The sequence below is a fragment of the Sparus aurata genome, chromosome 10 (assembly GCF_900880675.1).
Source record: "Sparus aurata chromosome 10, fSpaAur1.1, whole genome shotgun sequence".
In the NCBI taxonomy this organism is placed as follows: Eukaryota; Metazoa; Chordata; class Actinopteri; order Spariformes; family Sparidae; genus Sparus; species Sparus aurata.
Window position 1 is genome coordinate 30110741 of NC_044196.1, and position 23667 is coordinate 30134407.

A 23667-nucleotide genomic window follows, 5' to 3' on the forward strand; every position below is an offset into this window, starting at 1 on the left:
GGAGAAGTCATGAAATACACAACAGTGCAGTCATGTGGCAGAGATGCAAAGTGAGAATATATCTGAGCTCGATGCAAACAGAACACAAGGACACGGTTGTACGTTAGGCATTTATTTAGCTTTTTGAGTACAAAATGCAAATTAGTAAAAGGCATGAAAAAAAATGACAATGAAAAATATAGAAAGATAAAACTCTTATTACAAAACTAAGATCCCAAAATAATCTATTAAGATATAGAAATAAAACAAAAAAATGCCTTTATAAGTTTACATGGCAGTGTAAAAACATGTGGTCGAGGCGACGGACAGTGGTTGGTCACAAGGAGAAGTGCTCATGGAGGCTGAAGACAGAAACGCCAAACAAAACAACTACAGCTGGGACGTCCTAACATACAACATTTTATAAATTCTTGTATTTCCATTACAATATTCCTCTTTTACCATTGTTCCCAACATCAGTTTCGGCTCTCTGCCGTGTATAAAAGTAACAAATACTAAAAGGTGATTGGCTTTTAGGGTGCCAGCCCCTCATCTACCAAATCTAGTGTTAACTGTTGGTGACAGTCCGTGTTCCCTGTGAGCAGAAACATCACCGCAGATAATAGAAAATCTTTAGTTTCCTATAGTGAGATCATACATGGCTGATTTTTTCTTTTTTTTTTTAAATCAGAATTATTAAAACAAAAATATAATAATCCCTGCCACGATTAACACTGCTTTAATTGAGTCCCTCCCAATTTTAAGTCCATACCCATAACATCCTGTTTCAAGCGCAGAAGGTTTAAAACGTCAAAGTCATTTCATAGGACCTTTAAATGAGTTCTGACGAGGAGGCAGAACTGCTAACGGTATGAACAGCTCTCCTCTGCAAAATACTTTCATCCTTTATTCACTTGCATACATAAAAAACCAACAGCGAAACACTGTGGGAACTTACAGTAAATACTCAGGCAGTACAGTTGTGGAATCAAGTTTCGGATCATAACAATAACCTGAAATAAACCTGATGGCTTGGAGGGAGAAAGACATGCTCTTTGTTGTCATGATTGAAGCAATGACCTTCTCAGTCACTGTCGCTCCTCTCTCCTCGTTGCAGGAGTCTCTTTCCGCTGGAAGGCAGAGGAACCTCATGTTTAACGGACGTTTTGGTCTTGGACTTGCTGTGGAGAGAAAGCAGGAAACAATCCAGTGACTGTTGGAAATGAGGGGAGTTGGTGGATTTGGAGTTGACTCTCTTGACATTTTGGGCAGAATCTGTTCACAACTCAAGATCTTTCTCTTAATATTTTTCATGAACATATTTTTTCTTTCCCCACACAATCATGATGAAACTACTTTGTGTTTACAATTGATTAAATGGCATCTTGATTCAAATGTCCAAGAAAATATAATCTGACAAGTCATTTTTGAGGCAAACGAACTTCAATACTGTAGCTTTCTCCATCTTGGATGTCAGGATTGGATGCTTCTCTTTGCAGTTTAGGATAGTAAACAGAGTCTTTGGGTTTTTGGAAGGTTGGTTGGACAAAAGAAACTATTTCAATTTGAGAAATTGTGCTTAACATGTTTCATTAATAACAGACTGAAGGATTTGATTGATAATGAAAATGATGTTTAGTTGCAGCCCCAGTGTGAAGCAAGATAACATAAATATTATATACAGTGACCTCTGGTGGCAGTTGATCTCCACTGGACACGGCAATGGAGTTCAGGCTTAACCCAAGTCAAGAGTCTATAAAACGCAATCAACACAATCCAGCTTTAAACTTTTAACTGCTGCTGAACTAATCACACAGTAAATGCCCAGATTTTCGCCCATGTTGAGATATTCTTTAAAGTTTAAGTCACAAGTTTCGTCCATTGACAGCGATTCAGGCTGTTGCCTGCAAAGTAACACACGTTACACTTCTTACCTTTCTTTGTCCAGCAGCTCCAGACCATCATTGATTTTTTTTAGCATCTCGTAACGCTCACGACCACGGACCTGCAGAGAAATCAAAGGGAAATTAATCAAAGACCACGGAAATTTGCTCAACCAGTTTTAATGACTGCATGCATGTTTACTTACATGCAGGACAAACACGTCCTTGTCCTCCTCCTCTGCACTGGAGGCCGACTTGGACTTTTTTACAGAAGGAGCGTCAGGAACCGGGACACTCTCTAAAAGACGCAAAACTGAGGTTAGTAAGGAAACAGGAAGTATGGATGGAAACTAAAAACTGAAAATTTATGTAAAACAACATAGACATACTTCGTTTTTTAATTTGTTTGGTGCCATTCTGCGTCTTGGCGCTATTTTGCTCTTCGGTTTTCCGGTCCCTACCAGGACATGCGCAGACGCGCACCTCAAAGCACCTCCGGCCCAAAACAACTCCCCTATGAAGAAGACGAGGAGTACAAAGGCTCAAAATGCTTTCCAAGGACAAAATAATTCACAGAACAGTAATGCAAGACGTTACTGGGACATCCATATCAATCAATGTCTGCCTTTTCCCAATACACAGAAGTAACATTAAGACTCCCAGCACCCAACGCTTGACTTCTGCTAAAGGAGAAGCGACACTTACTCTGGAGTCTCGAGGGTCAGGATGGTGAGGATGGGCCTGCGGTTCATCCCTCCCATGCACGAACTGTTGCACATGAAGCTCAGCAGGATGGTCGTGATTTCAGACCCCAACTGAAAAACAGGAGAAGAAGAACAGCAGTGTTTATTCATTGCTGGTTGAGGTGTATACAATTATGGTGAAAATGCTGCTTGTCCAATTTTCAAATGTAAACGCTACATTATGAAAGAGTAGACGTTTTGTCTCAGACAGGTGAAGCGGGGCAGTCATACCTGTGGGGGCTCATAGGGGACAGTCACGCTCTGCCTCTTTGTGTGCTGATCTTCAAAATACTGAGCTCTCTGGCTGCCTTCCACTCTAATCAGGTGGCTGCGATGCTCTGCAGCTAAATGGAAAACACATCAGGAAAAATACTTAAAACTTAACATCCATGTACATTTCTTCTTCAAGCAGAGACGAGCATTAACCCACTGCACTTACAGGACAATATTCACGGACTACTTTTCCTTACCATCCTCATTCTGGTGGTGGGGGCATCTGCGGACCACTTCGGCCACGTGCTCAGTCTTCTTGTATACGGCTGTGGCCCTGAGGACGGCGCCCGCAGGAGGCTCCTTGCTGACAACGACTTCCACAGGGCTGGTCTTTGCAAGCTGGCAGTAAAGTTTGTTCAGAAGCTCCGAATACTGAGAGAAAGCACATCGAAAAGCCACATCATTATCAGTGGAGCTGAAATGAGATATTAAAAAAAAAAAAATCCATAAAAGTTCCACAAAATAAGTTTGACTACTCTTTCTTCTCTAAAGAACCAAAACCAAACTACATTTTAAGTTCTCTAAATAAGTAAGGCCAGACTGATCAAGCTAAAAGAAGATATTTTACCTTGCTTCCGTCCATTTTAACCCTTCCTGTGCTGGAGGAAGAGGTGCAGGAACATGTCCCGTCATGTCAGAGCTGTGCTTTACAACCAGACTGCACCTCTCCCACAGACCAGAGCACAAGTCGACAGGGGCGGGAGTTTCAGGGCAGACCACCCTAACTTCAACTAAACTGGCCAACGGCAGCGCGCTGCTGGGTGAGTCACAGTGGAAACATTAATGCTATTGGCTCTTCAAACCAAGTGACTGACTGTAGTCTTTAAAATTTAGCGAATCGTCACAATGAATAAGATTCCACTTGAATGCCACCAGAGATACGAAAGAATGGATTTTCAACGCAAAGCTAAGGTAAGATATACATTTTTTACTCTTAGTGTAGATCATTTCAATGTTTTGCACACTTTAAATACTTTTGAGGGTGATAAAACCAGTGGAGGAATTTACTACAGTCAAACTTTTCAATTTCCAGTCTCAAAATTTTAAATCTATGAAGTAAGATTGAATTTAATTTAGTGAATTAGGCCAATACACAACAGGAGCAGAGCTTCTACTTATAAAAACAATACTTTAGATGGAAGAACTGAGTTGAACAGTGAATGGCGCCTGAGGAAATCTCTTTTGTTCTTTGGCGAAGCTTCTGCTCCTTGCCATGTTTGGTTGCAGGACATTTGGCCACAAGTACTGCTCAACTTTTAACATTTAGACTACTATTTAAATTCTGTGTGATGTTACCAAAATTGGACACAGTGAGCAGTACATACTACTTTTTCCTCACATTAACAAGAACAGACATAAGATAAGTTATTCATGATATATTACAAATTATTCTAAACTGATACAGGAAATCAACAAATCAGTAGAATTTCTAGATCATTAGATGACACTCACAGTCGATGTGACCGACTTGGCGGTTCCAGAAATCTGAAAACGGAGCTGGAAATCGTATTCCCCCGGGTAGTCAGTAGTAACCGGCACAGTGGAGGACGGGGGAGTGACACCATCTTTAGTAGACATCTCCGGAGGCAGCTCAAAGAGGTTTTCATCAAACCCATCAGTCAGAATTTGCTCGTTCATGAGCTGGAAACAGAGCGAAACACCAGAGGGTCAAATATCTAACAGACAGCTGTATCATGCAGCCAGTTAGTTCAGTGTTTTTACATGAAGGTGTGTGTAGGCATCCTTACGAGCATATTCATTTGTCCTGGCACGGCCCATGTTTCAGAGGGCTCAGCCACGGTCGGTATGGTCGAGATCAGTGGGGCCGCACTGCAAAAACAAACACACATACGCACTCGTTTACTTGTTTGTCTTAAGCACCGTGACATCTTTCAAAGTGGTATTTACTATTAAAACACAACTTACACGCTCTCCCACAGCTCCCTGAAGGAGTTCTGGCTCAGAGGCAGGCTCTCCAGGCAGTGCTCTTGATCCATCATCATTTCCCCGGCGAGAAAGTGAGGAAGAGCGCTGGACGGGGATCTACAGGAAGTAAGAGCTTGTGTTAGTATGAAGTATGCAACATCTTGATCGCCATCAAACTCTCCATTTGATAAAAAATTTTTTAGCAAGTATTATTTGTCTTTTTTTTTTAAACCATACACTAACAGTTTAGTCTATTAAATTAAAGAAATTGGTTAAGAAATTATTTTTTTCATACAGCAATAAAACACCCAAAGACATTTAATTTACAGTAATATATAAAACTACACACATCTGAGAGGCTTTAACTCAACAACGTTGTAACTTTTAAATCGATAAATCGTCTCAATAATTAGTCGATAATCCAACCCCTGCCTGGTTCTGCCACACAGGAAATGCAGTAAAAAAAACAAAAGCAGGCCTTTTGCGCTGTGATTTGCTGACTAACGTCGACGTTTCCTTCCTTATAAAACTTCCGACATATAAAAAGCACATGAAGCTCTAGACAAAGCCACATTTCTCAAATGTCAAGTCTAAAAAGAATTTTAAAGTTACCGACTTCACAAGCAGCCCCCAAACAAACAACACGAACAACCATTCAGCCCCGCTAACGTTAGCTAGCTGCCGTCCATTTTCTTTCGTGCAGGGGGCCTTCAAGCTAGCTCCATTCGGCCACCGAGTCGGTCACTTTCACAAAAACTCAATGAAAATAACTTCACTCTGCGCGAATATGTGAACTGGAGCTACTAACTCTCGACGGTGTAACACGGGTTTAGCTCTCCACGATAGTGGACACGACTTTCTTTGTTTTGTAGCGAGCTTAGCGTTAGCATACCTAGCTAGCTAATTACGTTAGCTTTACGTTTCGGAATCCGACCAACTAGCTAAACTGCGGCAAACTTTCTTTATCGGACAGATGAGTTGCTCTTGGCGCCATTGAGTTAACGAATGAGGCATGAATGACCACAACGCTACCTTTGGGTTGTCCGCTACCGCTGTATGGGCGGTGAGTCACCTGCGTTCTGAAGCGTGGAAACAGCCGAAAAAGTCAAAATATTTTGGGGGTTTATCCGAGCACGTTGTAGACGGGGAATCCCACCGAATGGAGGGGGAGGGGCTGTTTTTAAGCCTGTCCAGCCGACCAATCACAGAGCGCTCTGCTCTTCTGACGCGTTTAAATGCAACATCGCGAAATGCTCGTGATGCATTCCATTACCGTGGGAAACATGGCAATTCAAGAACGACAAGAGCCCAGTTACATAGAAAATGGCTATTTTTACAATTTATCCCCATAACGGATTAACATGTGTTTGTTGAGCGCTGCTCAGTCTATAGTTGAATGTTTTTTTTGTCTGTTTTCTTACTTTTTGTATTGATTTCACCACATGCCAGCTTCAGGAATGGAAACAGTTCAGTGATTGATGACATACTTACATTTGAAACAAATAACTACAGATAAAAACTCATATTGCACTATTTGACGTTGTTATACGTAGGGCTGTAAAAGAGCTGGAATTGGGTTGTTGCTTTTGAACCCTAAACCACTTTCTGTGCACCGGCTTCTCTCATGTCGATTTAGACCTGGAATCTGGATATAAACTAAACTTTTGTATGCCAACAAACTCTAATTTATTCATTCATTTGTTGCCCATTATTTATTTAGCCAGGTAAAACAAAGCTGATAGACTGGTCCTGGTGTGGGCCACAACAGCTGACTGCAATAGTGTATGTGATCCTGAGCTGTACAGATAAAGCTGACTTGACATGCACATGAGAAAACTACAGCCATCTGTGGAGCTCCTGAAGGCAACATGACGAAATTATCGGGAATTCCTGACTGTTTTTTAGGTCACACAACTAACCTTAAATGACTGCGATAATGATGTGCAAAGATACAAAATAATTCAAAGACACAACTAGATAAAAAAAAACACTAGCAATCCGAGGTGACAGAATGTATGCTGACACAGTATTTAAGGGTATACTAAAAAATATACATTCACATAAAATGCACCACAAATATATAAATAGAGAATCAGAATCAAAACACACGTATGAAATGTAAAATGAATGTGAAATCAAATAAACCGGTTTGTGGCTTGTACATTTTATTGTGGTTCAGTAGTCGGTAGTAACATCTCACAGTTCTCAGTAGTTCGTGTAACAGTGACATCAGTTTTCTTTTGACAGCAGTGATGTGTGTTTAAGTGTATCTTCAAGAAGTCAAACCGGCACTCTGCCCCTGCTTCTTTCTCTCTCCAGGGAGGTCAGAGGTCATCTTTGAAGCGGCGTCTCTGGAGCGGCCTGTCAGGCACGGTTCCTTCCTGCTTGGTTATTCTACCTACCGATCTACCTACAGTTTTCACATTCCCTCCATCTGGATGACGACGACGCCTCTCATCACCCTTCAAATGCCCCTTTAACTGATTCAGTACACTTCTACGCCACAGGGGACTAGAGCTGCGAGAAACAGTGAGTGTGACCTCACCCAGGTACCTGCAGCTGCTTGTGTCCGGCCACTTGTGCCCAATGAACTGGCAAGAGTCTAAGCCAGAGAGTACGCACTGAATGTAGGTTCTCATCTGTCTGGATCCACGGCAGTTATTGGTGCCACTTTGGGGCGGTCTGACCTTTGAGTGAATGTGCTGATGGTGCCAGCGAGTCCACTTTGAACTCAATCCCTGTGGCCCTATATATAGATACAATAGTGAGGTCTAACAGAACGGGACCGGGGCAGAGAGGGAAAAGAGGTCTTGCACGATTAACGTTGATGTTGCATCAGGGAATGTTGAACTGCTCTGATTTTATATGTAACAGATGAGCCCTGTCGTCCTTGTTCGAACATGGAAATGTCTGGCAATGGCTAAACTACATGAAGCTACATTAAACTTGTATGCCGCAGAAGTTTAACTAATGCCAACCAGGGCCGAAATATAGCCTGAGCTGCATGCAGGCTCTACTGCAATCTGCCATAGTGCTTTAACTGGATTAAATAAAATATATGGAGTGTATTATTTACTGTTTATTGTATCTGTTTACATGGTCAGCCTAAGTTTTAAAGCCTTATATTCTTTATTCGTTGGGTTTGTAAGTCAAAGGAAAACCTGCGTGTCTGATGAACCACAGTGCAAAATGTGTCTTCTTATTAAGGGGGAAAATATTACATTTCTAGTTTTCGTAGCTTTGTTGTTGTACTCTGTCATTTTAGAAAATAGACAAATTAGCTTTTTTGGCCGATAGTTACACACAGAAGATACCGCACACGAACATCTGTGCGGGAAATATGTCAGCAACCGATTAGCTTAGCTTAGCTTAGCACAAAGACTGAAAATATGGTCAAACAGCTTGCGTGGCTATATCCAAAGCTAAAAAGACCGAGAAATAGGACTATGCACAAGATCTTCACGCAGATGAAGTGTATGATATGTATGTATGATATGGTTTTTGAAAGCTTTAGAGGAACTGGTAGGCGGTTTTGTTAAATTTAGACGGAGCTAGGCTAATTGTCTTCCTGTATTTTCAGCGTTTGTAATAAGCTAAGCTAACTATCGCCTAGCTGTAGCTTCATATATGGACAGACGTGTGAGTGCTATTGATCTAATCGTCAAACTCTAGACGAGCAAACCGCTGAGCGAGTTTCCCAAAATACATTTTAATGATAATCTTAACAGTTAAAAAAGTGTAGTTGTCTTCTCCCACGGTACACTGAAGAAAATGACTTCTTAATTGTTACTGTCACAAAGAAACACTTGTTCCAATCAATGCTTTGCAAATATTTTCATTGCTGATTATAGTTTGGCAATTCTAATTAAACTCCCAGTCTCATGGTTGGTGCATCTGTAATTGATCCTACCTTTCATTGCACTGTGTCACATAATGTTACATTAAATATTTTCCCAGTCTGGGATCATTAAAGTAATTCTATCTATCTAATTCTATCTATTATTTTTGGAGCCACTTGATTGTTCCACAGGTTTTCAACCCTCTTCACCGAGGTTTGTGTGGGAGGTTCTTGAACACATCAATTCACAATTTTTTCACACAGAGTTTGGTGCGAGTGTTGTTACCCGTCACTCACTGTCACCAACCGAACAGTTCAACACCTGCCATCCGTCACGCAACTCAGTTTACTGTAACATGATTTTGAACCGGCTGACCCCAACAGCCACGTACACACACACACGCACACACACACACACGCACACACACACATACACACGCGCGTCACGACAAGGAGGAAGAGTATTTACACTGGCTCTCTCTACATCACTTGGGTGAGTAATAAAGGGCAGTCACATGGTGCGTTTGTGTGGTGGTGTGACTTTTTGTTGGCATCTCCAGTTTGGGAACAAACATGCGTGACATTTGGCTGAAGTGCTGAACAGGTGTTTTTGGTTTAAGTTATTCGGACTTGCACTTACACCTGTTTAATCCATCACCGCAGGTCTGCACTTCTACTTCAACGTCACCGTTGTTGGCTCCCTCTGTATGAATTCATGTGATACGTTATGGAAATGTCATACTATCATCTCTGTCTGTCCCAGATTGTGCACAGGAACCCTTTCAACTATGTTGGTAACGGCTCTACGCCACTCTTCTGATGGTGTAAAGTTTCTCTACATTTAGTCCGAGTCACACACACACACACACACACACACACACACACACACACACACACACACAGGGCTGTGCTTGGGGCCCCTGGCTTTGGATGAGGGGTGTCAGGTTCTTCCTCTCTTTCTAACTGTGCGTAGGAGAGCAGGACATGGAAAAGGAGGTGGGCTCCAAGGGGAGAGTGGCGTGAGGTTGTGGGTGTGTCATGCGAGGGGTGGGCTTGAATCATTCAATTGAGAGGTCCAGGGCAGATATTTTCCACTGAGCTCTTTGGCAGAACAGTTTTTCCCGCCCAGTGCAACCCTCCCACAACCCACCTCCTAAACTCCGCCATCCGTCGACCAAACTTCCCCTCCAACCACACCTACACTGCCAACTCAGGTGGCACAGGCCAAATTTAGAGCCCACCTGTCGCCTGCTGGACGGGGATTAAGCTTTGTTGTATGCAACAGAGGGGGGAGAGTAAGTGGAACGGGATGAGCTATGGTGTGTGACCCCTTTGGCATGCGATCAGAAATAGAAAGGGATTTATAGCTGCTGGGGAGACGACAATGGCAGCCAGGGCGTCAAAGACGAGCCCCTCTTTGACCGCCCACAAGAAATGTTGAGTCATAGCTGGTTGAACTCCAGTTCGTCTAAGGTCCAACACCTGTGCAACCATGTAACCGGCGTTATTTAACTTCTGTACATGACAGGCCACAGATTTGTGGGTCACAAAACTTCACTGTAGCAATTCATGAGCAAAGAGCCAGATGCACCATGTTATTGCGTTGGGTTCTTGTTGAGGTTATTATTTTTTTTTTTGCCTCGGCATTTGAAGGTTTAATTCTTTTAAAGGTCCGTCTACTACAGGGCTGTAATGACAATAATAAATCATGCTGAAAAAAACATAACATATAAATATATATGCAAATTGTGAAAAGCAACCACACACTGCTGTCTGAAATACTCATTAGCAAATTTAGTCACAATCTAAACTAAACTCAACAAATGATTTCTAGGTGCTTTGCTGTGCGGCAGCTCTAAGCTGGGTTTGTCCAAGTGGTGTTGCCATACCCGAACAGAAGCAGACCCTATGCAACAAGTGTTTTGTAGGCTATACAGCATCTCTGTCGATTGTGATCATTCTACGAACGGTCATCTTCTCACAATGTTATGCAAAATTCCCTTCGGAGCGTTAGCTACCTAGCATACATTTAAAGCATTAGCTAGCAAACAGCCCGTACAAACTGAGCATATTCTACTCTCTAGCTTTCCATAGAGTTCATTAATCATCCTAGTAAGTGATTAAAATGTTTGTTGGATGCAGTGGCGGTTCTAGACCAGTTTTAATAGGGGGGCCAGGTTGGGGCCGGCTTTTTTGTTAGGGGGCACATACAACCCGGAAAAAAGGATAAATCCCTCATTCAGACAAAGCAGTGTTTACAATTTCAGCAATTTTGATTGGGTAGTAATCTGCTGAGACACTTTATTTCTGCCTTTCCCGTCAGAACAAAATCATTGCAAGAAATCTGTCATTGTATTATTAATGCAGACTCCCTGTCAGGGGGGCCACAGGGGGGTCCAGACTCAGAGATACGGGGGCACTGGCCCCTGTTGCCCCCCCCTAGAACCGCCCCTGGTTGGATGTGAAATGATTTTTGGGCTTTGTTTTGTTTTGATCTCTGCAAGTTAAAATGTGTAAATAACCGCTTGAGGGGCCAGAAGATTGAAACAACAGCAGGAGTGTGAATGCAGTGGAAGTCACATTCAGTGGCTGAAGTGATCACTGACACCTTTAATGTCCCCATTAGTTGTTGATGAGACGCTTATTACTGTAACACCATTCCAAATAATAACACTTCACTAGCCAGGACGTCATTTTACACCAGAACACACCATCAGATGTTAATGGGAAGGTCATCAAGTGTAAATAAATGTTTTCGAATGGTAGGAAGTGAGTTCTCTCCTCCCTTACTGTTGACTCCACTGCTAAGGCCCTGGTCTACATTATGTAAGCTGACTCACAGAGTGGGCCTGAAGACCAAATTTGGCCCTCAACAAAGCCACGAGCTCCAGATATGGATACATTATTGTTAAAATGCAATCGCCTCTGGAGCTCCATGACACAAAGCAGACCTCCTCGTCTGCTTTCTGTTGCACAGCAGAGTCATCTTTCCCTGCACTTGCTCGCACCCCTCTCTCCCTCAGCCAATAGTCGTTAAGGTCAGGGGAGCTTCCTGCTTGCGTCTCGACCTCTGCAGGCGGACCTCAAGATCAGCCGGAGGCCCAGTGGGCTGATTTTCAGGACCGGAGTAGCCTCACCCCCCTTCCCTCCCTCCCTCCCGTCGTCTACCCTCTCGATACGGAGAGAGGCGTGCACGTGGGTGTGCGGGTGTCACTCTACCTCCAGCTTGCCGGACACAACACAGAGTTCAAAGAAGAGAGGACACCCTGCAGCACAGGACGCACCAGATTGACCACTTCGGCCTTTTCTTTTGGATATTACCATTCAGTGCGCTGCATCGGTGCTTCATTGCAGCAGGTTGCAGTCAGGACTTGTTGTCCTTTTGGGGGAGTTTCACGTGTCTCCATTTGGCACCAGACGCATCTGTCATCTGCTGCCGCTGGGTGCCCGGAGCTGCCAGAAACATGCCGGCCGGGTTTCAGCAACTCGGAGGGGAGGTAATTTTTTATTTCTGTTTTCTCTTGAGCGCTTTGCACAGCTTAAATATGTGGTCGGGCTTTGTTCTTTTAACTCGCTAAAGTGACGTGATGAACCGTAGGCTGCAGGGATAGACGTTATCTGTGTCCTTGTTCGTGCGCATTTTACAGTTTGGTGCGTAATTTAGTTTGGAGGGATTTTACGCACGGATTTTTCTCCGTCGCGCACAAAAAACTATGGGAGAAACTACATGCTTTGCCACGCCGAATTTAAGTTTGCTTCGGGTGACATGACAAAAAGTGACAAAATCGTTGACTGGTCTGCAAAAAAAAATCTGAATATTTAAATGACTGATTTTAATTCCTTCCTGCTTTAGAATATATTATGTAATGTATTTGTTGGAAATATGTCCAGCAATGGTTTATATTGTCCCTTAATCAGGGTTTAAAATATTGAATAATTGAGATTGACAATAAAAAAACAAAACAATATTGTGCTATGCAACAGCCACTAACTGCCAGAAATGGGCCAGTTTCAGCAATGAGGAAAACTCAAATCAGCCCTGATCTGAACGAGCCCTTATTTAGCCCCGGGCTGTGACCTTGAAGAGCTAAATAAGTGAGTTTACAGGTCAGAGCTGAGCACTGTGGGTTTGTTATAGGCCACGTAGTTTGACTGGTTCCACCTCGCCACCCTCATAAACACTTGCCTGTTGTTGTGAGCTTCCTCCGGCTCTTTGTGAGAAATCATTAGTAGAAGGAGTCTGAAGGAGGTGTGTAGATTTTTTTAGCGTGGCTCTTGTGATTTAGGACAGTTTCGTCTCTCCATAATGTTAAAACGAGCGAGAGTGGACCGTTGTGATGTAACGAGGTGAAGAACAGGCAAGTGGGCTGTCTGGATCTGGGCGGGAAGGAGGGCAGAAGTTTTGGTCTCTGCGTAAAATAAACCCCTTAAGCATGGAAACTCAAACAAAGCAGAAAAGTAAACACACTCTGTGAATCAGGGGCACTTTTTTCAGATCGTACCGCGAGTAAAAGCAGTAAAATACTGACTGAGTGTTGTTAATTTGTAATCATATTCAGTCGCCGTGAAGTGTAAGAGAACATAACTTGCTGCTTCTGATGTGTTTTACCTTTTCTGTAACAAGGACACGAGCACGCACACACACACACACACACACCCTTTTGTTTTGGTCCATGCATACTAAACAGCACTTATCTCAAGACTCAACACAGCAAGGTCAGGAAACAGTGCTACAGATCCACACTGACTAAACCACACGCAGCCTCAGACTTGACTAAATGTTAAATAGAATACAGTCAAACAGAAGGAACACAGAACACAAATCGCTGATGTAATGTAACCAAGTAGGGTCACTTTATTTTTGAGGTATCTGTACATTACTTGAGCATTTCTACTTCCACTCCACTCAACTCTGGTTACTCCGTCACTTTAGAGATGCTGCGTCAGAGCCAAAGTAGCACATTTTTGGTTTTATTTATTTTTACATGCATGTAAATATATGTGTAACCTACTTCTACTCTAACTTGTCACATCATATTGTTGTTGTCAGGACGCCACCATCAGCAAAATGTCAACTTTTCAGGAGGCCAGGATGGGTGTGTTTTTCTCTGTTTACCCCATACTTGTGAGCCGACATTTGCTTCCCGACGTGTTTTGCTACAGAGAATAACACAGAAAGAGACGCTCAGGGTATTTTGTGCTTCATAAATTCCCAGGGAAGTTTATTGTTTCAGTGCACGGTGGTCGTTTTGAATAGTAAATTTGGTTTGTGTAACTCGGTGTTCTAAAAAGTCCCCAAAGATATCGTGTTAAAATATGAATTTGGTAAAAGTGAAAGTCACCCGTGCAAATATTACTTGAGTAAAAGTCTTATTAGTATCCGATATCCAACATACCTCAGTACAAAAAGTGTACCTCACTTTTTTTCTGAGCATTATTTCTAAAGATTGCGTCTGATCGCAGGTAAAATACATTTAATACACTACTTTGGCTCGGATGCAGCATGCAATCTGCAAAGTCACTAGTAACTGAGGTTATCAAAATGATGCAGTGGAGTAAAAAGTACAATATTTACCCCCGAAATGTAGTGCAGTGGAAATATTAAGTAGCAGAAAAGTCCTCCAAAATCTGTTAAAATCCCCACAGTGTCTGTCAAAGAGTTGTGTCGTTAGCATCAAGCTGCACAGTAACCATTGTGCCACAGTGTCACAGCATAAAAAGGCTCTCTGAGACAAAAACGCACTCTGCTGGAGGGGAAGCCTCATCTCTCCAAGGTCGACTTGTCCGTCACTGGTGAGACAGGTGCCCGTGGCCTGATGGGAAACTGCAGGGAAGTTAAAGTTCAGGCGGCAACAGTAAAGAAGCCGATGAAGCAATTAGCTGTGCTGAGGAGATTGTCTCTCAGTTATATATAGGGGATGTTAGTGGAGAAGAGCTATGAGTGCCCTCAGTATTACTCACCGCTCTGAGAATACAGATTTAATATGTGGTTCACCTCTCTGTGTGTGTGTGTGTGTGTGTGTGTGTGTTTCTGCTGCAGACGGTGACGGGAACCTTCGCTCTCTCGGTCTTCACTGCTGTCCTGGGATCTCTGCAGTTTGGGTACAACATCGGCGTTATCAATGCCCCTCAGAAGGTAAAAACATGAAGCACGGATCCATGAAGAGAGTGCTGATGTAAGGGCGTGACGTTTGAGCTCCTATTGTCTCCTGATTTTACGAGGGGTGGTTCGGGCGCCACAACACCCAGTCACATAGCCTCAAACAGAGGGGACGGTGTTTAGAAAATAAACCCCTCAAAGCAAAGCCATCCCAGGCACGTGATGCTGCGACGTCAATTGATGCCGACATGAATGTCAGGGAATCGGCTCATTTGATGTGCCGAATGTCTATCAAATGAGGAAGTAGGGTCACGTGATGAGTATCCTGTCACTGTCGCTGTGCTGCTCACACTTTTGGAGCCTTCAAACACTGTATGTACAGTATTTATAGACAGCGGCACATGATTTTTCAAAACCTGACTTGCCTCAGTCGTAAAACATGTTGCTGCTCATATTGCAGCCATCAGATGTGTTCCAGCATGAGGACATGCTTTGGTACTCAATGTGAGACATGTCTGGAGTACTACGTGACTCACTGTATTTTGTGTGTGCATCATGTTCTTTCTGAGTCTTGGTCTGAAATGAACTGAAAATGGGTTTATTCTGTCTATTAATACGTCACAGAAGGCTCAGCAGTGAGTCTTGTTGATGAATGGACGCGCAGGGCTCAAGTCAGCTGAGAGGCTTCCGACTCGCCAGCTGGTATTCGTCTGTTGACGAACCTTGACCCTCGACTACAAGCGTGACACAGCTGACGTCATTTCACTGAGACACTAAAACCAGAATAGAAGCTGAGCTGTTGTGTTTGTGTGTTTGTGTGTGATATTTAGAGACCCCTTTATGTGGCCTTAAGAATGGAGCTGTTTTAGAAAGAAGGGCTACCAAGTGCTCCTCTGTACAGGATATGCTGTATCCTCCAATTAAGGCTGTAAACCCTCAATTTTTAAGAAGACATATTCTGCTCATTTTCAGGTTTATCATTTTATTTGGGGTCACTACTAGAAAAGGTTTACATGCTTCAGTGCTCAAAAAACACACCAGTTTTGTCATACTGTCCAGTGCTACAGCGCTGTGTTCCCCCTCTGTCTGGAACGCTCTGTTTCAGCTCCTGTCTCTTTAAGACAACCCCTTTCAGTCTACCAGTCTCCTCCGATTGGCCAGCTCACACATGCCCGAGCCAGCACCGCTTACAACAACAGAGCAGATGTGCTCAATCAATTCTTAGAGCCAAGCTAGCCGCGGGGCATAAATTATGCAAATGCGTGACACGGTGATGTAGTGTGATGTCACAAAGTCACGGAATCAAGAGAGTGACTACCGATGAGGCGTTTCAGGAGCAGTGTTTTCTGTCAGAGAGAGGAGCTTCTTTTTGTGCAAACAAGTTTCAAGATCTGTGACATGCATGAGAATCTATAAAACACTGGAGGAAAGGAAACAAATGAAAAATGCATTTTTCCAAACCAGATACATTGGTTTGATGCCCAGACTCCCCTGGCTTTAAATTCCAGTGATTAGGTGTGCAAGCTCCATGGGTTACCTTAAAGGGACAGTTCACCCTGAATTGAAAATACTTGTCTTTCCTCTTACCTGTTTTGCTATTTCTCCACATCTAGTTTTAGCCGAGTTAACTTAGCTAGCTTACTTTGCAGCTCAGCAAAAGGAGAGACACATCTTACGCCGTCATCTCGTCAATGAGTAGATGCTCAATTCCTCCTGCGTGGTGTAACCAATGGCAGGTGTAGTTCAGGAGAAGGAAAATGGTTCCTGCATGAAACTGCTCTCAACAAGGTCTGTTGATTATTATATCATTAGTAACCATTAGAAATGCTGTGAGCACCACAAAGCTCCATTATACTTTGCAACTAGACAGATAAATGGCACTAAAGGTAAAGGTTATTTTGGGATGAACTGTCCCTTTATCTAGGACGAATAAAATCTACCTCCTGGTCTGGTCTGTCTCACGCTCTGTTCCTGTGCCCTGTCACCTCCGTGTCCTGTGCAGATGATTGAGGCGGACTATAACGCCACATGGGTGCACCGGCATGGAGAGCCGATTCCCTTAGGGACCCTCACCTCCCTCTGGTCCCTGTCCGTGGCCATCTTCTCCATCGGTGGCATGCTGTCGTCCTTCTGTGTGGGCTTCGTCTCCGAGTGGCTGGGCAGGTGGGGAAACACACACACACATACACACACATACACACACACACACACACACACACACACTGTCTATTTGCCATTTAGTAGCGATCACTAAAAAAAAAAAAAAGAAGTGTAAATACCTGAGTACCAGCATTCTTAGGTTTTGAAAATCAACTCGATGAGTCATGATACTGTAAATCGCCTCCTTCTTCCACCTCTGCACGGATGTAGTATGGATCCCAGTGTTCCCTCTCTGATCATTCAGGGATAAAACTCTGCCCAGGATGTTCAGCGTCGTCCCAGTTTCCATCTGTAACCCGAGCCGGGATGCAAAATGCAGCCCACAGCTTCCACTGACTGAAAGTGGATCTTAACAGAGCTGGCAGCACTGGGTCAGGAGGGGTATGTGGAGAGGAGCGGGGGGTGCAGCATTTAGCTTCAGTGCACTCAGGACAAGGTCTTACTAAAAAAAGCTTTTTGTTACTTGTTACACTCCATCGTGCAGAAGGATCTCTGTCTACTATTTGACAGTAGGGTTGTTCCAGATCAAGGTCCCAGTTCATGACACAGATTTTCTCTTGTATGAATCCTACAGCGGCACTCCAAATACATTTCTAGTCATGAATTTATAAAGCAGGGCTCTCCAGGCTCGCTTTCAGCATTTTTGCGATTCCCTGCATGTGTTTTCTAAGATGCCTACAATTGCTTATTTTCCACTGGATTAGGCTGAAACTTGTCTTGAACATCCAAGAAAGAATTATGATGTGGAAACGTGACACCTAAAGCAGCAATGAAATATATTTGGAGGCCCATATGCATTGATTCTGGGTTTTTATCAGTGAGGGAAAAAGGGTCATGCCATTAGAATTTTAAATGATGTTGTGGAACGAAACATGTCAGATTTGAATTATTATTGAAAGCATTTTATTTTCATGTCTTAAACTTTAAATTTAAAATGCACTGAAGTGGTTTTTCTAAAATGCTCTCGTCATTTTGCTGCACAGCCCTTTAAAAATGTAGGACAGATAACCTTTTGGCGTGATTCATATGATCGTTGATATAATACCAAACTGCATGGCTGTTGAGTTTTTAAGGTTATGTAAAGAGTAACTACTGATGTCAGTCAGATAGCATTAGTGTTACTGTGTTACACTGCCCTCTGTAGGCAAACATGTCGCTGGTTTTCACATGTGTAGATCACAACCAAGCTCACACAAGTTAATTTCCTCTTACTAGCTCATGTCTTCAGGGTGAAAAAGTGTTCAGATTTCCGGCCTGACTTTGTGGAAGTACGTCAGATGTAGATGATATTATAGAATGAGAATATATGTGACATTTGAGAGCTGAGCTTCTACAAAGAATCCTACGTGTCATTTCTCCCAGGAGGAAAGCCATGCTCTTAAACAACTTGTTTGCCTTCATTGGCGGGAGTCTGATGGGGTTGTCGAAGCTCTGCCGCTCCTTCGAAATGTTGATCCTCGGACGCTTCGTCATCGGTGCCTACTGCGGTGAGCGCTCTGCTGTTCTGTTATTTTTTTCAATTCACAGTAAAGGTACTTGAAAGTTGCTTCTGCTTCTTTTTGCTGCAACCTTTTTTCGCAGTCGGTCGTCTCCATCGCACTGGTGACGTTTCTGTCTCTTGTCCAACTTTTCCCCTGTGCAGGATTAGCATCAGCCTTGACACCCATGTACGTGGGTGAGATAGCTCCTACAAGTTTGCGCGGGGCACTGGGCACGCTGCACCAACTGGCTATTGTCACTGGCATTCTCATAGCGCAGGTATATGATAGCACATATTATAAAACCCTTTTTTTTGAGGCAATGTATTTGTGTCAGGTGATCAAAACCTTCATAGTAAACCATCATGTTCAAATATGAATATTTTGTGACAGCCTTATCTTTGAATCTGATCCCTCTCCCTGTGCAGGTCCTGGGTCTGGAGGCGTTACTGGGCAGTGAGGACCTGTGGCCAGTCCTGTTGGGTATAACTGTTTTGCCGACTGTACTTCAGATGGCTCTTCTTCCTTTCTGCCCCGAGAGCCCTCGCTTCCTCTACATCGTCCGCTGCCAGGAGCACCTGGCCAAGAGAGGTGAGACTCAGGACTCATCAAAGAACACCATTAATGTCTTGGAAAAACCTCATTTGTTGTCTGGAACAGTGTTTGATTTTGGCGTGTATTTTTGTAAGTTATAAATCATTATGAATTGATAGCTTACCGGTCCGACATGCAGAAAGTTACCATATAACAGCCTTTAACCAGTGGCGTGCACAGACTTTTTGAAGGGCAGGGGTGAAAAGAAGGGCACTTTAGCGTGCGTTTTGGCTCCCAAGAGGGCACTTTAGCGCGTGTTTTGGCTCCCAAGAGGGCACTTTATCATGTTTTAACCAGCCAAGGGGGGAGTTAAGTGTGTTTTGCCAACCAAGAGGGCACTATAGCAAGTGTTTTGGCTCCCAGGAGGGCACTTTAGCACGTTTTTTGGCTCAGGAGGGCGCTTTAGCGCCTGTTTTTCAACAATTGGGCCACCAGGGAGGGCGACCGCCCCTGCCCCCCCCCCCGTGCACACCACTGCCTTTAACAGTACCATATCTCAATGTATCTATAACATTTCACCAGTCAGCTCCACCAGTACAACACCACAGTATGTTGTATTGTTGTTGCTGTCGAACTATGACCACAATAATAGAATTATTAGGAGAAAAGGCCTTACGAGACACTGGTCTTACTAAAATCTTGAGGTCATGATGTGGTGAACTACTCCTTTAAAAGCCTTAAAATGCATCCGACAAACATGAGGCTGAGCTCACAAATTATCTGTGCAAAGAAAAAAAAAAAAAGATTATCAGGTTTACCTCACTGTCTAATCACTTTCTGTAGATTACCCTGCTATCTACATACTCTGTAGTCACCTTTTGCAACATTTACGGGGCTGAATGTACAAGAACACATATACACATATGGTGCATGTAATATCTTTGACCCAGCTGAGGCTCTGTCACTTCAAACATGTGCCCTCAAAGAAATAACGGCCAAAACATTAATATACTATACACACATTTCCCTTGTGCAGGCCTGAGGAGGTTGACTGGTAGGCAGGAGGTGGGCGACTTGCTGACAGAGATGAAGGAGGAGAAGAGGAAGATGGACATGGAGAGGAAGGTGTCCATCCTGGAGCTCTTCCGCTCTCCGCTCTACCGCCAGCCCATCATCATTTCCATCCTGCTGCAGCTCTCCCAGCAGCTGTCTGGGATCAACGCAGTGAGTCACGGTCCGGCCACATCAGCGCACCGAGCAGTGCAGTGTGATTCTGAGCTCAACTTAATCTGTTTGCCCCTCTGCCCAGATTTTTTACTACTCCACCAGTATCTTCACGAAGGCAGGAGTCCAGAGTCCAGTCTATGCCACCATAGGAGCAGGCGTGGTCAACTGCGCCTTCACAGTGGTCTCGGTCAGTAACCAAACCAAACCAGCCTTCAGCTTGCCTTTTTGATGTGCTCCTTCTGTCTGAAGAAAGAATTTAACACTGCATGTCCATTCTTTTCTGATTAGTATGCTAAAGATTACAGTCCTGCTTTGTACCAAAGTGTTTTTCTATTACTGTTTAACGCTGTTATCAAAGAGCAAATAAGATAACAGGTTGGTGGTGCCTTTTTCTTGTGCCCTCCTCTGAAACAGTTTGGTTTGGCAGGGCAAGATGTTTCAATGTCATTACATGGGTCGAGTCTTAGGCATGCTGGCCATATAAACTGTTGGGGTTGAAATTTATGATTAGGTCTAGACTAAAATATTTCGACAACTTTCTGATGGATTGCTGTGACATTTTGTGTGGGGAATCGTGACCCTCAGAGGATGAATCCCACTGATTTTGGTGATCCCTAACTCTCCTCTAGTGCCATCATAAGGTTGAAATGTGTGGCTTTGAGCAAAATGTCCCAAAAACTATTGAACTGACGGCCATTAAACTTGGTAGAACATTTGTGCCCTCCACTAGATGAATTATAACCACGTTGGTGTTCACCTGATGTTTGACTTTGCAAAATATCAAGTCTTACCAACCCCAGCTTGTTGGTGTTAAGTGCCAGTTAGCAAATGTTAGCATGCTAACGCGCTAAACTAAAAGATAATACATATGGTAAACACACCTGCTAACATAAGCGTGTTGCACTGTCATTGGTAGCTCGCTAATGTTATTTGGCATAAAGCAGCGCTGTGCTCAACCTCAGAGACAATAGCATAGCTGAAAGCTATTAGCTTTGTGTTTACAATGAATCACAGTTTTGACTTTGAGTCTTATTTCAATACAAACTGCGTGAATAGCTAATGTTAGCAACTTAAACTGAGTATGTATGTTTTAGATACATTTTCAGATTGAGCATTTCAATCTCTGTTTCCACATTTCCTTTGACAGCTCTTCTTGATAGAGAAGATGGGTCGACGGACGCTCCACATGCTCGGACTTGGTGGGATGTGCATCTGTGCCCTCGTCATGACCCTGGCTCTTGCTTTACTGGTCAGTCCCCCAAAGATTCAAGCATCCTGTTAGCACTGTTGGGGATCATTTCTCTGCAAACCTCTCAACTACTTTCTCTCCCACCTGACAGGAAACTGTTTCATGGATGAGCTACATCTGCATGCTAGCCATCTTTGGCTTTGTAGCCTTCTTTGAGATCGGTCCAGGTCCCATCCCCTGGTTCTTTGTAGCTGAGCTGTTCTCTCAGGGTCCAAGGCCGGCAGCGATGGCCGTGGCTGGCTTTTCCAACTGGACCGCCAACTTCATTATTGGCATGGGCTTCCAATATATTGCTGTGAGTACTTTTGGACCTTTAATAGATACCTGTGGATGTCCTATGCATTAATGAGTAACCTACCCTAATCCTTATGTTGTTTGATCTGATCCCATCCTTCCTCAGGACCTTTGTGGGCCGTACGTCTTCCTGATCTTCGCAGCTCTCCTCTTCTTCTTCCTCATCTTCACATTCTTCCGGGTGCCAGAGACACGGGGCAAGACTTTCGACCAGATCGCAGCAAACTTCAGCGGGCACTCGGCAGGGGGAATGATGGATATGGACATGGACATGGACCTGGACAAGCCGACGGAGCTGGACTACTTGGGGGAGGAAAGCATGAACTGAAGACTCCTGGCCTGAAGAGATATGGACCTGAGTACAGTTTGGGATGAACTTTGAATGTGGGCCTGACTGCAAACTTGATTTTCTGCCATGTATTTTGAGGTCAATTGTTGTGTTCATATAGATTCTTTGTTGAAGGTGTGTTTTGGAATTGTCCTTTGCTTTTACCACTGCAATATGGAGGTTAACGGTTACGAATTGAGCCTTGACAAAAGGCTGAACCCTGTGGATTAAGAGGTGACTACTGTAACTTAAAGGAATAAGATGCACATAAGAGCAAAGTGTTTGGACTGTCGAGGCATTGACTACCAGTGTGGTAGGATTTTATTCCACGATGATGGAGTTGCGATATTGATGGACGGAGGTGGAGAGACTTTGGAATTCCTGCACTTTATCTACGAAGACATCCAAAGTTTTGGTTTGGAAGTAAGAAAAAGAGGTTATGTATGCTTGCCTAGTATGTAGTAAAGCTGGGAACACTCTAGATGTGTAAATCTAGTGAAACTATTTCAGAGAATAGCATTCAGAGTTCAATTACAGGATCATGGTGTGAAATTTGTAAAAAAAAAAATCCAACATTTTATACAGTTGTCATGGGATGAACTAGTCTGACGTAAGGTTTGAAGGGAACGTTCACCCTAAAATCAAAAATGCATATTTACCTAACAATTTGGATTGTTTTGGAGATAGCACTGGATGAAGATCAGGTAAGAGGAATAATAGGTATTTCTGATGAAGGGATGAACCCCCTCATATTATACAGCGACTTGGGCTGGTATTAAATACTTTTAAGCCATTTCAGATTAAAGCTATTTTATTGCAGTGATAACTTCTTGGGATCAGGCAACATGTGACATTAAAATATTACTTTTTCCAGTTTAAGAGAAGCATTTTACAGAAATGAATTCACTAAATGTTTTATTCAAATTTAAAGTATCAGAAAATTGTGTTTTTTGTATCAGTGCCAATAATCAGGTATTGGATCAGTGCAGAAATGTGTAACAATACATGTGGTCCTGGATTCTGTTCGGTATCTCAGAGGCATCAAAGTCCTAGTGGTCAAACTGAGCTTCGATCATGATGTGTGTTCCCAGCTTAAGTGATATTACAAGTATTTTTCTGATCAGGAGTAACTCATTGCACAACATGCAGAAATGCTATCTTTAAAGAAACAAAATCTATTTTAGTACTTCGTGTGTACATAAGGTGTGTTATTAATTTTAAGGGTATGAGGGTCTAAAAGTTTCAATTCTTTATGCACTCCATAAGTGTTTGGTTTTGTAAACAGAAGCCCGATAACACTAGACTTGAGCAAGATGTGCGATCAAAAGGGCTGCTTATCGATCTCGTTGATTTTTTCTTTTTTAATTCACACAAGCGTCGTGTTTGTGTATTTATCTTGGCATCTGTCATGTGTGCTGTTTGCTGTATTTTCATTACTGGTGTGTATCACTACCTTCTGAGGATTTGTAACGAGGTTGTTCAGAGAGGACCTGTTATTTGTATAGAGTGAATATTGATTCTGCGGTCATATTGTGACTAAAACGGATGCAAGAACTGTAAATAATGATAACCAGTGCTAGAAATTGTGTTTAACTTCAAGTAAACCAATGTCAAAAGACAAAAACACAGTTGAAAGCAGCATCTTCTAATTCTGC

The 23667-nt window shown here is 43.1% G+C and overlaps 2 protein-coding genes across 5 annotated transcripts; one reads left to right on the forward strand and one right to left on the reverse strand.

Annotated features, from left to right (window-relative positions):
• Window positions 1–96: 96 nt before the first annotated feature.
• On the reverse strand, window positions 97–5992 carry tp53 (tumor protein p53). 2 transcript variants are annotated; one of them, XM_030431663.1, is made up of 11 exons: window positions 5837–5992; window positions 4805–4921; window positions 4627–4708; window positions 4331–4519; window positions 3076–3250; window positions 2837–2949; window positions 2568–2677; window positions 2252–2376; window positions 2069–2160; window positions 1914–1984; window positions 97–1160 (listed from the first exon to the last, which is right to left on the reverse strand). In XM_030431663.1, exons 2-11 carry the CDS (start codon window positions 4879–4881, stop codon window positions 1064–1066), a joined length of 1131 nt encoding a protein of 376 aa, XP_030287523.1. In that variant the 5' UTR covers window positions 4882–4921; window positions 5837–5992; the 3' UTR covers window positions 97–1063. The 2 variants fall into 2 exon arrangements, with proteins under 2 accessions (XP_030287523.1, XP_030287525.1); XM_030431665.1 differs by having other exon boundaries at window positions 5877–5986.
• A 1145-nt stretch (window positions 5993–7137) lies between these two features.
• Window positions 7138–23638, forward strand: LOC115590312 (solute carrier family 2, facilitated glucose transporter member 4). 3 transcript variants are annotated; one of them, XM_030431646.1, is made up of 11 exons: window positions 7138–7333; window positions 14683–14778; window positions 16745–16905; window positions 18265–18389; window positions 18545–18660; window positions 18809–18971; window positions 19951–20138; window positions 20224–20328; window positions 21289–21390; window positions 21482–21685; window positions 21791–23638. In XM_030431646.1, the coding sequence occupies exons 3-11, from the start codon at window positions 16745–16747 to the stop codon at window positions 22010–22012; spliced, it is 1386 nt and encodes a 461-aa protein (XP_030287506.1). In that variant the 5' UTR covers window positions 7138–7333; window positions 14683–14778; the 3' UTR covers window positions 22013–23638. The 3 variants fall into 3 exon arrangements, with proteins under 3 accessions (XP_030287506.1, XP_030287505.1, XP_030287507.1); XM_030431645.1 differs by lacking the exon at window positions 7138–7333 and adding an exon at window positions 11813–12139; XM_030431647.1 differs by lacking the exon at window positions 7138–7333 and adding an exon at window positions 14418–14435.
• The last annotated feature ends 29 nt before the right edge of the window (window positions 23639–23667 follow it).

Coding starts and splice junctions, on each gene's coding strand:
- tp53 (XM_030431663.1), bottom strand. CDS start 4,881: ATGATGATGGATCAAGAGCACTGCCTGGAGAGCCTGCCTCTGAGCCAG. Junction 2,678..2,836: donor TCCCCTATGAGCCCCCACAG/GTATGACTGCCC, acceptor CCTGTTTTTCAG/TTGGGGTCTGAAATCACGAC. Junction 1,985..2,068: donor AGGACGTGTTTGTCCTGCAT/GTAAGTAAACAT, acceptor ATTTCTCTGCAG/GTCCGTGGTCGTGAGCGTTA.
- LOC115590312 (XM_030431645.1), top strand. CDS start 12,107: ATGCCGGCCGGGTTTCAGCAACTCGGAGGGGAG. Junction 12,140..14,682: donor TTCAGCAACTCGGAGGGGAG/GTAATTTTTTAT, acceptor TTTCTGCTGCAG/ACGGTGACGGGAACCTTCGC. Junction 18,390..18,544: donor CGTCATCGGTGCCTACTGCG/GTGAGCGCTCTG, acceptor TCCCCTGTGCAG/GATTAGCATCAGCCTTGACA.